Genomic DNA, 16,006 nt, shown 5'->3' with positions numbered 1-16,006 from the left:
GTTCATTTTGGCAGGTCCGGCAGCTCTCGTGCATATAAAATAATAATCTAAAAACGTTGGGGGGAAAGAAGGAGATGAGTCGTTGATGGCTTTCTCCACTTTATTGTGGCAACAATAAGAAAACAAAATAATAGCGGACTGCTGCCAAATTCGATCGCAAAGTTTTGCTTCTCGTCATCTCCCCCTCGCCTCCTACTACTCACAGCTCTCCAGTCCCAGCGTGTCTTAAACGGATCGTGCATAGTGTCTTGTTATGAGCTTTTTGTTGACAAAGGTATCGAACACACGACGTGCTGACAACTTTGTTTCTTTATTATCACATGGAGCTAACAGTACGAACACAGCTTGGGGCTCTTGGCATGCTGTGCGGAGCGATAGATAGAGCCTGTAGAAGTGGCGTCTAATGGCGTGAGGAAATATAGTTTTTTCACACAAGCGAACAGATTACAAAGCACCTCTTCAGTGTTGTCCCGAGACTACATTTCCCATGATTCACTGCGTGACCTGCGACGCTCGCTGATTCGTTGCGAGATTGACTCAATGGCTACGCTAAACCAACACGCTATTTGTCAACTGTCACCTGTCAGCGGTTCTCGTAAAACACAAACTAGAAGGTTATCATGCGATCACCGTGAAAGAAACGCCGAACCGTCCAAAAGCAATGCAATGCTTGAAGCATGAAGGTGGAAATACATAATAAAAATACAAATAAATAAAAAATAAATAAACAAGCTCACCGGCGGTGTGTGTCTCTTACTGCAACGTGACCGTGAATTACTGCGACGCCGACCCGCTTATGTGCACATCCACACCCCTTTCCCGATTGACAGTGGATTAACCCTTTCGGATTTCAATTTAAACACGCTTAACCTAGCGAATGCAACAACAACTATGATCGGGGATTGCCATGAGTTAGCTTTCGGCTAACGTCGCTAGCTTCTACTGTTCATTCCACAACAGTTGGCAGCTCTGCTTTGACAAAGTCATCAGCCATCTATCCAAAAATCACACTTAATTTTTGGCAAATCCATGATCATAAGCAGACCGGTTGAGGAAGCAGGCATCTTCGAAGTCTATGTAGCAAAGAACACGACTCAATGATGGCGTGCAATTCATTCGCTTTGTGCAAACAAAAGATGTCCATTTACGTGCCCTGCTATCCTTCAGCCACTCGTACAACTTTTCTTTAGATTGAGAACAAATTTCCGAAGATTTCCGAAGATTGTCGAAGAAAAGCATTTTCGTTGTCAAGGGCGTTGCTATGGGTTAAACAAAGAATCTGGAAGGGTTGCGTAAAAAAAATAAAAATAAAAAAAAACGAAAATATGCTTTAATTGTTTAGCCATTGATATTATTCAAAAACATAGTTGGCCAACGTTACTTCACATTTGGTCTTTAAATTATAAATGGAGGTCAGTGCCTCTGAGAGTGTTTAGGGCAGCAGAGAAGGCCTTGAAGGCCCTCACCCAACACCACTGCAGCAAAAAATCTCTGGTAAACGTTTGGTTAAATTATGTAAATACTGTATATACTGCTTTGCCAGTAAAATAGACTGAAAGCAAGTGAATGTGTTTTTATGTGTACTGAGATGGTGTGGCTGTGTGTGTTATATAAGGAGGATTGCTGGCAGGAGACGTAATCCTGTTGAATCAGCTCTGAAATTAAGGACAAATGCGTATTGGACTCAAGTGAAAGGAAGGAACCTGAATATTTCCTGTTTACCTGACACCAAACCAGCGTGCTCAATGTGTTTACATTCACTGAGGAAAACCCAACCTATGCTTTAAAGAGATTGGTAAAAGACTTGTAAAATGCACATACTGGAAACAACTTAATCTGACAATGTCTGATTTTTAAAAAATGGGATTTACCCGCCAGGCTATTCAATCAGAAATTTTCTCTTACGTCTACCTTCCCTTATGTACATCAAACTTCCTGCTATTGTTTTTAGTCTGTGTGGCTGATGTAGAAAAATTTCACTCCAATGGGAAGATTAGGAGGCCCGTTTGGGGATGCGTTTGGATTTAATGCGTGCACATACTAACTACAAATTGCCAAATGCCTATTTTAACATAATTTCAAAAAGACTGTGAGCTATATATCCAAAACAAGACAAAAAATACAGGCTTCAAGTACTGGCAAAACAGTAGTATAGTGGACCCATGAGTTAATCAAAAATGAAACCTGTCCTGCCAAGCACCTGTGTGCTTTTTCTGGCTGAAGGTTGCTCTCCACTGGAAAACTACAGGCAAATTGTAACCGAGCAAACCTAATTAACTTTTATCTAAAATACTCCTAAATCGGCAAAACCTTGACTTGAATCTATCTTTAAATGATTAAACAGTTTTAAAACTTTCACATGTCGAAAGTAGACTAAAGGGAAATTATGGAATAATGGGAGCAATTTTACAACTTTAATGGTTAATTCACAAGATTAATTCAATGTAGTGTAAAGCTGCTGATACAGAATGAGGACTTGAGAATTTTATTTACTGTTTTGAACTGTTAACTTGATACTGAAATAGTAGTTTATTTAAGCCTGAGAGGATTTTTGTTAAATGTTTTTAACTAATGTACGAAAAATTAAAAGCAGCTAATAGCTGGTGGGGGGAGGGGGGGGGGGGTGCATCAATAATCAATTTACCATAATTTCCTGAATATAAGGCGCACCTGTGTATAACGCGCACCCCAAATTTACTTGTAAAATCTAGGGGAAATTATTGAACCCATCTGTAACGCGCACCCTAATTTTAGGACCAATAAATAGAAGAATACAAGAAAACAGAGCTCGTGTACAGATACAGAAATGTCATTTTACTGACTGGTGAAACACAGCACAAGCATAGCACATTGGTAGTTCATAACATTACCGTAAACTGACCATATGTAATATGATCTGATAACTTCTCCAGCTTACCAGAATCTAGGAGAAAACAAAACAGATGTGACTTTTCTTTTAAAGGCTGCTGTATAACTTGCTCGTTTCATCATGATGAATAAATGTTTCTTCCATGGATTGATACGGTAAAATGAAAGTGAGAACGTAAGTCGGAAATCCGTGAGAGCTCATTGCTGTTGACACGATGGTAACAATAGGAACTATTGTTATTTGGGTTTAAGTTTCCTGAGGGACAGATATAGTTGACGGACACGCACAGAAGTCTGTTGTTAGGTTGTATTGGTCCGAGTTGCGGAGCTGCAATGAACGTTGACTCAAATGAGTTCAAGAAACTAAATTCTGTGCTTAATGAAGAGTAAAAAAAGCAGAATTTAACACAGACAAAATCATTCGGCCGATTAGAGTGAAGTATTACCGAAACAAAACGCTGATGTCACGTACCGTAATGGTCAGCAACGAGTCGCCGCATACGTTTCTTCAACACAACGTGGCCGTGTCCATAAAAAAAAAAATTGGTTTATATATATATTTCTGTCTCCATCCATGTACCCGTTTATAATGCGCACCATGATTTTACAAATTGATTTTGGGGAAAAAAAGTGTGCGTAATTTACCAGAATCCAGGGGAAAACAAAACATGTGACTTTTCGCCAGAGTGGCCAAAACATTGACTTATTTCAATGAAACAAAGGAGGATACACTGTTGTGTCCTCTCCCTTCAATGCCAAGCTTGGCTGCACGACGGCCGTGAACACCTAAAGTGCCGTCACCCAGTTGTAATTTTGGAAGACGACAGGAGACAATTACAAATTAGCAGATTGTAAATCCATCTAACTGACTAACAACATGTTTTATTGACGTTGCTAAGCCTGTCGCGATGTGCAATTAGTCCATTTATCGTACGGTAAATAAAAATGAGGGCGGTAATTTTCACGGCTGTGTTTTATCGGCGCGCGTGCTGATGGCATACGAGACTCCAGTTCCTTTCACAGACATTTATTAGTCAATAACACGCTGTTGAATTAAAGTTCAGACATACAAAATAAGGAAATGCATCTATATTAAACACTGTAAACGTTAGCATTGCTACATTAAGGCTAATGGGGAAAAAAAGGCAACCTACTTTAGCCTGCTATAAAACATTGGCAGTCTTCTCCAAAATGCAAACTTGCAGTTAAAAGGTGACAATTCAAACATGAAAATATCTGGTTAACAGCATTTGCAAACGAAAAAAAAAATAGTAATAATAATAATTACTGACACCACATGGCACATGCAATGACAAAAAGATTTTTTTTTTGCGGCGTGTAAAGCTTTCGGTTAGCGGTTTAGCGAACGTACTTCCAGTGAAAATTTCAAAAATAAAACCACGTCATGTTTGTCATATAAATAACGATTTCTGGAGTTAATCCCACATACTTCAGAATTCACATTCGACACTAAGTGTAGCTGCCACTAAGGCAGAATAAAGAAATAAATAATTGACTCTTTGATCTGGCGGTGTAATGTTAAGCATTTAGTTTGTTTGATATGGAGTGGGAACTAAAGTTCACTGCCGCGAGTTGACAGGGGCACTATTAAGCGTTACATCGGCTTATTATCTGATGAACACTACTAGAGTACAGACAACTTTTCAGTACCTCTGATCAAGATCAACAAGGAAACATCTCAAGTGCATAGTGCATCGAAGAATTGAAGCTGAATTAATTTCCTCTGGAGTAAGCGGCCAATGAGGTAATTTAGTTTGTGTTATTTGTTAGTTTGCGTTAATTGACTTAGTTTCTGTTAGTGTAGTTATGTATTCATGTTGTTTTATGTTTCTGTGTGAATATAATTTGACTTCATGTATATATTTATCTGTGCTGTATGAAAATGATCTGACTTAATGTATATATTTGTCTGAACTGACTTTATGTATATTTTTATCTGTATTGTTCAGTTCTCACGGCATTGTCACGCCATTGTCAAGGCATTGTCACCGCATTGTCAAGGCAAATCAAGGCATTGTCAAGGCAAATCAAGTTCTGTGATTAAAGCCCGTAAAAGAGAAACAGCTTGGTTCGTCATTTCGACTCGAGAGGGAATTACACTAAGAATAGCTTTAAAATGACACCCTTATGAAAATTCTGATTGGCAATGAATAATTATTATACTACTGTTATATATAGTAGTTTACTATATTAATGCTAGATATTTTTTTAAGAATTGTTTTTAATCATGTTGGAAAGGCGAAGTCAGTGTTCTGAATCTGTTTACATTCCATTCTTTTGCACTAGTTAATGCTATCGGCATTTGACCTCATTGTTTGTTTTTGATTTATTGTTGTTATTTACGTGTTTGTTTGTACTTTAATAATTTAAGTGTTCCAAAATGTTTTTGTGAATTAATAAACGTCAGCAAAAATTTCATTGCTAAATTATTTTTAAAAAATAAAGGGAAAAAAACTATTATTAGATTAGTTGACTAATCGTAAAAATAGTCGGCTGAGTAATCGGGGGAAAATTAGTCGTTTGGGACAGCCCTAGTTGTACAGCGTACCGGAACATATTTCCTTACACCAATCTCACCTTTTTAATCCCTGACCCATTTTCATACCTGATGATAGACTCTAGCACTGGTGCATGTGACAGTAGATATTACTGACATCACGAGGAAGGGCAGGCAATCTGGGAGAGTCGCATTTGATTGGCTGAATTAGGAGCACAATTGATAAAACTTCTGCCCCTATGTTAGGTGGCTACTGGCTTTATTAATGTTTTTCTCCACTATTGCACATAAGAAATTTATTAAACAAGATTGTTTCTGTTTTCTCTTTAAATACTTGGACTGGATTCTGACTGGCCTCAACAACTTCCATCTGACTATTGGTAGATGTGTGCGTGCTCCCTTTAATAACTCCTTGATAAGGTAGATTTTCTGTTCTTTGGCGAGGCTTCTGTAGCACTGCTGTGAGTAAATCCCAGCTCCCCAGTGATGCCTCAGTACGGATTTACCAGGAAGCAACATTTAAAAGCTGAAGTGAAAAGCCCCTTCTAACTTTCCACGTGCCTGATCTATTCGAATCTTGACAAGGTGAGAGTGTTTCCACTTTTCTCCAAGCTCACGGCACTCATTAGACTTCCTTCTGCAACTCGATTACATCGTGGGAGTCCACAGCTACACCTGCCGCCGGTGGGAAGTGTTCTCTTTCTAATTTAGGATTCAATTTTGGATCCTTCGAGTTGGTAATGAGTTTCCATGTTTTGCCTCACGGCTTGAGCCACTGAGCTTGTACATGAAGGCACTTTAATACTTTCAAGCTAATACTTTGGTTTTGTTTACTTTTAAATATTCCAGATTTGCAGATGTCTTTTTCTCTGTGGAGGTCTGAGTTGCTCCCTCTCTAGATCCTTCCTTTTTTATTGTATCTACATGAGTCGGTGTATCTTGGAGCACGTTAACTGAAGTCCAAAAACTAAGCAACTGGACATGAGTGTTGTTTATGTGTTTTACGGCAGCTCCTCCCAGAGTGATCCTACAAAATATGCTTTACTTTGAAATTCCAAATGTGATCATATTCCTCAGGGTTTCTTAGCACCAGCACCATTATTGATGAAGACATGTTTCATAAAGCAGATAGAAGGAAGCACAGAGAGACACGCGCTCGGTCCCTGCAGGGCGACCGTCTGTATTTTTAATAATGACTTGCTCATACCCACCTTGGAGTGCACAGCTACTGTGAAGACTATTAATAGGCTGTGTGCAGCAGGCAGTTTGAAAAGCATACAAGCTTTCATCACAACATGAAACTAACGTTTCTAAACAAGCGAGCCAGTGAAATTGAGTAATTAGAAGATTAGTTTTGCTTTAGTCATCATTGCTGGTTTGTTGATTGATTCAGTATGTCAATAAAGTTCACTTGCATAGAGTCAAAGTGAAAAAACAATATCCCAATGCAGTAGCAAAGTCATAATTGCATTAACTAATTACCTGTATTTGTATGAAAAAGATCCTAACTATAATTTTAAAACAATCACATGAAAAATGCAATTTGGGTATTGCAGTCAAGTGCATGAAGCATTTTTTTGGGGGGGGGGGGATTGTTCAATACTGCGTTTTTTAATGCATGTTGAAACGAGGTAACTGCACACATATGTCAAATTTTGGCCCGAAAGGTCAAAAGGCGGCTCGTAGCTCAAAAAACTCAAAAGTTACTCTATTTCACTATGATCTAAACGCATCATTGTGTAACTATAACACAACCCCAGGTTGTCACGTCTCACAAAACAGGCTTTTTTCCTGTGAAATGTAGCTTGTACATATTGACTGTGCAAATTTCCCCAGGAAATGCTTTATGCCTTGCAGTGCATGCAGTCTTCTTTCTGTCATATTTGTCAGGCAGAAAACAAACACGCCAAACCACCTTTTCAGACTGATCATATCCTGTCTAGTCTAGTCTTTATCCACTGCTAAAAACTAAACGGAAAACTTAAATACTTAATACATAATACCCTTTATTATGTACTTACCAAACAAAGGATTGTACACTTGGTTTGATTACATATCAAATTTGGGATTAAAATGGGGAGTGATGTTGAACACATCCGGCCCAGCAGGCAGTGCTGCCACAGCTGTTCTGACCTGCTGTAAACAAGAGCCTTTTGAGCTACAGGCACCGCATCTGCCAACATGCTCCTCTTTAATTTGAGATCATTGCCTAAGAGATGATTATTCTTCCCCACAGGAAGTGGCTAAATTATACAGTACTGTATATATACTGTACATCCTTGCGTGTCTAAGTTTGACAATCATGTCAGTGGATGAGGGCAACTTGCTGTAATAGTGGTAAACATCTCGGTATAGCACTTCTGAGTTGATAGGCAACAGCTCGTGGAAATCATGAGCTCCCTCAAAATTGGCAGCAGTTGCACATTTAACAATGATCTTCTATTACTTTTATTATCTATTATAATCATGGTAAAAAAGCATTTAATTTGTAATTTTTTTCCCTGTTCCACTTTCTAAGGCCAGTATAGAGCATAACAAAAGTAAGCAGGTTTAAAAAACAGGTGATGGCACTTTCTACATTGGTATGAAAAAGTATCTGAACCTTTTGGAATTTCTCACATTTCTGCATAAAATCGCCATTAAATGTGATCTGATCTTTGTCAAAATTACACAGGTGAAAAAACCGTGTCTGCTTCATCTAAAACCACCCAAACATTTATTGGTTTTCATATTTTAATGAGGATAGTATGCAAACAATGACAGAAGGGGGAAAAATAAGTAAGTGAACCCTTTGCCCTAGGAGACTTAAAGAGTAATTGAAACCAATTTCTACCAAACATTTTAAGTCAGGTTTGTGCCCAATCACTGATGAGTGGTTTAAAGCTGCCCTGCCCACGATAAAACACACATCTGGTAAGAACTGTCTTCATAAGAAGCATTGTCTGTTTTGCATCATGGCTCGGTCAAAAGAGCTGTCTGAAGACCTGCGATCAAGGATTGTTGATTTGTATACAGATTGGAAAGGATACAAAACCATCTCTAAAAGTCTGAATGTTCATTAAGCGACAGTCAGAGAAGTTGTCTACAAATGGAGAGTTTGGCACTGTTGCTTCTCTCTCAAGGAGTGGCCGTCCACCAAAGATGACGCCAAGAGTTCAGCGCAGAATACTCAGAAAGGTAAGAAAGAACCCTAGAGTGTCTGCTAAAGACTTATAGAAATCACTTGCACAGTCCAATATCTCTGTGCACATATCAACTATATGTAAAACTATGGCCAAGAACGGTGTTCATGGGAGGACTCCACGGAGGAAGCCACTGCTGTCTAAAAAAACATTGTTGCTCGTTTGATGTTCGCAAAAAGGCACTTTGACACTCCACAGAAGTTTTGGCAAAATATTGTGTGGACTGATGAAACCAAAGTTGAATTGTTTGGGAGTAACACACAACGTCATGTGTGGAGGAAAAATGGAACAGCTCACCAACATCAACACCTCATCCCCACCGTGAAGCATGGAGGAGGGAGTATCATGGTTTGGGGCTGTTTTGCTACCTCAGGGCCTAAACAAATTGCAATCATTAATGGAAGAAGGAATTCAAAGGTTTTGCAGGAAAACCCGAGGCCGTCTGTCTGACAGTTGAAGATAAAAAGAGGATGGATGCTGCAACAAGAAAATGATCCAAAGCACAGACATAAATCAACTTCAGAATAGTTTCATAGTTTTTTTGGCCAAGTCAAAATCCAGAACCCCACTGAGATGCTGTTGCATGACCTAAAGACAACGATTCATGCCAGACATCTCAGGTTTCTGATTGACCTACAGCAATTTTGTAGAGAACAATTGGCCAAGATTAGTCCTGATCCATGTGCCAGACTGATCTGCAGCTACAGGAAGCGTCTGGTTAAAGTTATTGCTGCCAAAGGGGGGGCCACAAAATTTTAAATATGATGCTTCACTTACTTATTTTTCCCCATTCTGTCATTTTTTGCATACTATCTTCAATAAAATATGAAAACTCATAAATGTTTTGGTGGTTTTAGTTAAAGCAGACACTTGTTTTTTCATCTGTGGGATTTTAACAAAGATCAGATCTCATTTGATGATGATTTTATGCAGAAATGTGTGAAATTCCAAAAGGTCTAGATACTTTTTCATACCACTGTATTTGCATTTCATCACATTCCCTATGAAGGATAAGAGGTGATCCATCACTAAGCTTTCACCATTACAATAAATAGTTTTCAGTTGATTTACACTGTCAACCACTTCACTAAGAAGACAATGCATTAAAAGTGAAGTCATTTTTGCTGTTTGTCACACATGTCAAATCTATCTGTTCTCTTAGAAAGCACAATAAATTTAAAAGGTTTCCACATGAAGAGCTTGTTATTCCCTATTTCATCTGCTAGTTGTGAGTCTCACACTGCACCAAGGGGGATTCTATGCATGCATGTTTTGTGACAATAAACAAAACAACAACCCAATGGATGGTCCCCGGGGCATTGCAACTATTTGTGTGCAAACAAGGTAATATTCCTCTTTGATTGTGCTGGATGTGACAGAGTATACCTGCATCCTGCAGTGATGCGCATACATGCTGATCATCGTGTCGTGCAGAGGCAGCCAGCGGCGATTGTCATGCGGTGCACACTCTTACGCACACTCCCAAACACAAGCTTCCCACCATTTGTCAGGCTGCCAGTAACACCTTGCCTTCCCAAGTGTAGATAACACTCTAAATATCCTACAAATAACCATGTTTGCAAACAGTTTGTCTTTTTCACAATGACGTAGCTTCCTTCAAATAATTTGAAAGTAGCATCTTTTTTTTTTTTCTTGTATCACAAGTCTTTCTATTTTACTCCAGGTTTCATTTGATTGAAGAGCTGTCCTATGAAGATGTCAAAAAATGCTACCGTGGCTCGGTGAGTCTCATTTTTTGTTGTGTTTTTTTGTCGTCTTTTATTGGGGTAGCATTGTTGCATTGCTTTGCTAGTACAATAACTAATAAAGTGACAAACTGCAACAACACATTAAAAAGGACACATTATCACATTAGTACATTTCATGGCTGCTCAAATTAACTTTGATGTCGAATCATCAGAAAGCAGAGAAGCAACTCAGTGTCATTACTTCACATCATATGTATATCAGTGTTGTTTTCGTCAACAATGACGATAACGAAAATATTTTGTCAACGAACATTTTTTTCATGACAACGATGAGATGATCATGAGCTAAAAACGTGTTTGGGAGACTAAAACATAACGAGACGAATGCCAGTTTTTGTCTGAAGAGACGAGACGAAAATGCAAAAAATATACGATGCTGCTTCAGCCTTTTAAGGTCTGTGTGAGTGATCATCACACACTAAATGTAACTCGTAGCGTTAGCATAGCATTCGCGTTCGCGGAAGCATTAGGCTAATGCAAATGGCGAGTGTCCCCTTAAACTCTCGTACAACTTTTTTTTTTTTTTAACATACAGCTCGTGGCGTCCAGGTGTGTATAATTAATTGAAAATAATGTACTGTTTTCTTGCTGAGTGTGTATTATCACAAAGTTGGCGTTGTGTTTGTAGAGGCTACAATATGTGTTCGTCTGTCAATGTTCTTTCAAAATAGTTTGAAACCTTTATTTGTTTATTCATAGAGTAAATTTTGTAAATTTTACAGACGAAAACATTTTTAGTAAACGTCGATTGAAACTAGACGAAGACAAACACATTTTGAGATGGCTAAAATATGACTAAGACATAAGTATTATCGTCCAAAAGACTAAGACGAAAATTAAAAGGGCTGCCAAAAACAACACTGAGGTATATCAAGTTATTTGTCCATAATTCTTTGTGATCCATTACTTCCTCATAATGTGATATTTCAACTTGGTACTGGATTAGTAACAGTGCAAACATATTGATTACAACATTTATTGTTTAATGCCAATTGATTATCATACAGGTAAACCACTGTCATATGTATTTTAATAGTAAAACACTTTTAACACACAATTTTGGTGATGTATGAGGTGGCCATTCTAACGATCATATCCTGTATGTGCATTTTTTAAATTGACTATCCCACAATCGTAAAGATATTTAGGGCTATTTATGTCAAATACATAAACAAGGGTTGGGTATTTTATAATAAATATACTGTTGCATTCTCCTTGAATTAAAACATATTCACTGTATTAAAGGAGAAGGCAGAACCTAATGTATATATCCTCCACGTGAAAGACAGTTGCTCAAATTATTTAAGTATGCAAACTGCAAATTTCTCTGACAGTGGAGAAAGACTGTCCCTGTTCTTGCTTTCTCAAGTAATAGTTGGGGAAAAAAAAAAACAATAGAACGAAAAATGATTACCGCCAATTAGCACAGCGATTTCTATGTGACGACTGTGGCATCAGTTTTAAACATTGATAGACTCGAACACAGGTAAAAAGGAGCTAAAGAAACCAGGCATACGATTTTTTAATAATTACCTCTTCAATATGTTGCGGTCCTTTTCTTTTCTACATCTTGGATTCAGATGAAGCCCATTTCAACCATTTCTTCAGTAAGCCCTCGTCCCTCAACGTCAATCGTCCCTTACCACAATAATAATTGTCAACTTAACTTATAAAGACTGGCGAACGGTGGTCAGAGGAGGACCGTGTAGATCTATTGTTGAGCCAGTTCACGAATGCGCACACCACGCTCATATTTTTCTATAATTTGCATCTTCATTTCAATGGTAAGCGTCACCTTTTTGCAACCTGTGTTGATTTCTCTCACATCAGCCGTGCCTCCTTGTCTGCTGTGCTGTCATGTTGTCGTATTTCGAGCATGTCGTCAGATGTAGAAACAAATGGCGAGTCAAATTTTAGGTCGGATGTCGAAAAGATCGCATGTCAAAGAGATTGTATGTGGAGGTACCACTGTACTTGTTTTGGCTAACATTTTATTAATTTTTTTTTTCAATGTATTTAACAATATTCTTTTGCAGTTATGCAAGACTAATGCGCTGCCTTCTCCTTTCATGGACTTTTATGATGCAGCATGTTGAAAAATATCATAAAGCATGCAATATACAGTGGGCAAATAAGTATTTAGTCAACCACTAATTGTGCAAGTTCTCCCACTTCAAAATATTAGACAGACCTGTAATTGTCAACATGGATAAACCTCAACCATGAGAGACAGAATGTGGAGAGAAAAAAATAACAGAAAATCACATTGTTTGATTTTTAAATAATTTATTTGTAAATCATGGTGGAAAATAAGTATTTGGTCAATACCAAAAGTTCATCTCAATACTTTGTTATGTACCCTTTGTTGGCAATAACGGAGGTCAAACATTTTCTGTAACTCTTCACAAGCTTTTCACACACTGTTGCTGGTATTTTGGCCCATTCCTCAATGAAGAGCTCCTCTAGAGCAAAGATGTTTTGGGGCTGTTGTTGGGCACCACGGACTTTGAACTCCCTCCACAGATTTTCTATGGGGTTGAGATCTGGAGACTGGCTAGGCCACTACAGGACCTTGAAATGCTTCTTACGAAGCCACTCCTTTGTTGCCCTGGCTGTGTGTTTGGGATCATTGTCATGCTGAAAGACTGAGCCACGTCTCATCTTCAATGCCCTTGCTGATGGAAGGAGATTTTCACTCAAAATCTCTTGATACATGGTCCCATTCATTCTTTCCGTTACACAGATTAGTCGTCCTGGTCCCTTTGCAGAAAAACAGCCCCCAAAGCATGATGTTTCCACCCCCATGCTTCACAGTGGGTATGGTGTTCTTCGGATGGTGCCATTAATACAGGTAACGAGTGGAGCCTCGTTAGACCTCGTTAGAAGAAGTTAGACCTCTTTGACAGCCAGAAATCTTGCTTGTATGTACAGTGGGGAGAACAAGTATTTGATACACTGTCAATGGGTTTTCCCATTGGCAGTGTATCAAATACTTGTTCTCCTCACTGTAGGTGACCAAATAGTTATTTTGCACTCTAATTTGGAAATAAATTCTTTAATAAAATCAAACAATGTTATTTTATTTTATTTTTTTTTCACATTCTGTCTCTCATGGTTGAGGTTTACCCGTGTTGACAATTACAGGCCTCTCTAATCTTTTCAAGTAGGAGAACTTGCACAATTGGTGGTTGACGAAATACTTACCAGTATTTGCCCCACTGTATGAATTGCCTTTTTAAGTGGATTCCCCATCCATCCATCCATCCATCCATCCATCCATCCATCCATCCATCCATCCATCCATCCATCCATCCATCCATCCATCCATCCATCCATCCATCCATCCATCCATCCATCCATCCATCCATCCATCCATCCATCCATCCGTTTTCTCGAGTGCTTGTCCCCATGAGGCTCATGCATAAGCTGGATCTTTTATCGGCTAACCCATCCATCCATCCATCCATCCATCCATCCATCCATCCATCCATCCATCCATCCATCCATCCATCCATCCATCCATCCATCCATCCATCCATCCATCCATCCATCCATCCATCCATCCATCCATCCATCCATTTTCTCGAGTGCTTGTCCCCATGAGGCTCATGCATAAGCTGGATCTTTTATCGGCTAACTTTTGTTAGGAGACGGAGTATGCTGCGGACCTGTCACAAGTCATTGGCATTGCTTGCACTGTCAAGTACAGATAAAAAGTTCTTCAAATCAAAGTCTTTAACTAAAGTGTCAAAGTTACTGGGATAACATTATCTGGCTTTGCCAAAAAGCAAAGACCAGATAATGACCATATTGTAAAAGTAGATAATACAATGGTAAAGGTGCCCTCAGCGCTGCCAATAAAGGCGGAATGAGATCATTCAAATAAACCTTTCAATATTATTGCAACTTGCTTCTTGATATACAGTGCAGTTTAAGAGCCTCATCCACAAATATCAGTGTCAAGAAATTAAAGTCAGTAACAGAGGACCCCCCCGCCCCCCAGTTGGCTATATCACTTCGACCTTAGCATGAGGCTCAAGAGAGGAACTGCCTTGAACTATTAATAGCTGGACAATAAGAGTGAGCCAGTCAAAGTGGAGAGATGGACAAGAGTGAGATAGAGAGAGAGAAAGGAAAGAACAACAGCAGAACGATGGAAGTGAGTTTGAGGGAGGAGAGCGGGGAATGATTGGGACCGCTCGTGTATTGGGATGCAGGAATCTTTGGACTTTGGGGTGAAGAAATACTGAAAAAGAAAGGGGTCACTTCACATCAGGGTCGTGAGTTGTGTGTATTTTTGTGGCTGGGACTAATGAAGGGTAGTGTGTACACGTGTGTATTTCTGTGTGGAGCGAGAAAGAGAGGGTGTCATATTTTGAGACAGAGGAGCTTTTATGTGTTAGGGTCTCGCTAGTGTAGTCGTGTGCGTTTGAGTAGCCAGTGTGTGTCTTTGCCATAGACTAGACTGTCACACGTACTGACACACCACAGGGCAACAGTGTGTGTCTTGCAGCGACTTGCTTCAGGCCATGGATGAGTGTGTGTGTGTGTACGGTGCCAACGTGCTGAGCCTGGTGCAGAGCTCGCCGCCTCTGAGGGAGCGGGTGGTGTCGGCGGTGAGCCGGGTCGGAGCGGCCGGCGGCTGGAGAGCGGGTTCCGGTGCCGTGCGACCGGGCCGGTCCACCAAGGAGCTGCTCATGACTCTGCCCTGTCCCTCTGCACAGACTGTCAGCAAGTACAACTCGCAGTACCACAAACTGTTCCAGTGTGTGCCCAAGGATGAGCTCCTTATGAAAGGTACCAGCAAGCAACACACTTCAATGATAACTATCTCCAAGTTGCATGTTAACGAGAAACGTTAATGTTATGTTATGTTGGTGTATGGTGGTTTTGGTAATTACTAACAAATCATATTCACAGTCATCATAATTGCCTGGTTATCATGATTTAAAAATGATGTGCATGTGATGCCGCAGGACTGTTTTTAATCGGTTTTGGATTTGGATCGTTATCATAACACAGATTTCATTGTACTGAATGGAATTTGTTGCAGAGCTTTGCCACCACTCCGTAACAAATCGATGAACTATATTTTTTTGTAGCTCAAAGTTGACTCAATTTGATTTAACAAACAGTTGGTGATGCAGACAAACTGTTCTTTTTTAGACATGTTACTTTTTTACCAAATACACAAATAAACCGTAAAATAGCGTAAAGAAAAAACAAGGCAAAGACAACCAAAGCCGACTTCCTCTGGCTAGAGGTTTTATTTTATTCTCGCAAATGAACAAAAGATGACGACACATTCCCCGGGCAACAAGCAAAACAATAAACACCTATGCTAAACACATTTAATAATAAAAGAGTAATTAAAATGCAGGCCAGCCTGGACCTTGGTTCTCAAGTGCACAATGATGCATTCGAGAAGATTTGGTCCCAACCACACACAATCCTTTTTTTCTGCATAAGCAAATAGGGAGGCTAGTGTCATACCCGCGAAGGCACTTGTGAGACTCCCCAGTGGAAATTCACTGCGCAGCTGTGTACCAGGACAACAATAACTTATCAGAAACGATGACCTTGCTGCAGGAGAGATGCTAAGAAGCTCCCATTCATTTACTATCATAAGTGGCAATCCTAAATCACAGCTACCCAGTGAATATGCCAAG

At 39.4% G+C, this 16,006-nt stretch overlaps 1 protein-coding gene across 4 annotated transcripts in view; it reads left to right on the top strand.

The window, feature by feature from the left end:
• gramd2aa (GRAM domain containing 2Aa) overlaps nucleotides 1-16,006 on the top strand; it is a 71,935-nt gene that overhangs the window by 23,865 nt on the left and 32,064 nt on the right. For 3 of the 4 annotated variants that reach the window (XM_057834261.1, XM_057834279.1, XM_057834271.1), the window contains exons 3-4: nucleotides 10,253-10,310; nucleotides 14,837-15,134. In XM_057834261.1, coding sequence (XP_057690244.1) covers nucleotides 10,253-10,310; nucleotides 14,837-15,134 — 356 coding nt within the window. The remainder of the gene's footprint in view (nucleotides 1-10,252; nucleotides 10,311-14,836; nucleotides 15,135-16,006) is intronic. The other variant, XM_057834285.1, reaches the window with a different exon arrangement.

This window comes from Corythoichthys intestinalis, chromosome 1, assembly GCF_030265065.1.
Source record: "Corythoichthys intestinalis isolate RoL2023-P3 chromosome 1, ASM3026506v1, whole genome shotgun sequence".
Taxonomy (NCBI): Eukaryota; Metazoa; Chordata; class Actinopteri; order Syngnathiformes; family Syngnathidae; genus Corythoichthys; species Corythoichthys intestinalis.
This window is presented reverse-complemented; position numbering and strand designations above follow the sequence as displayed.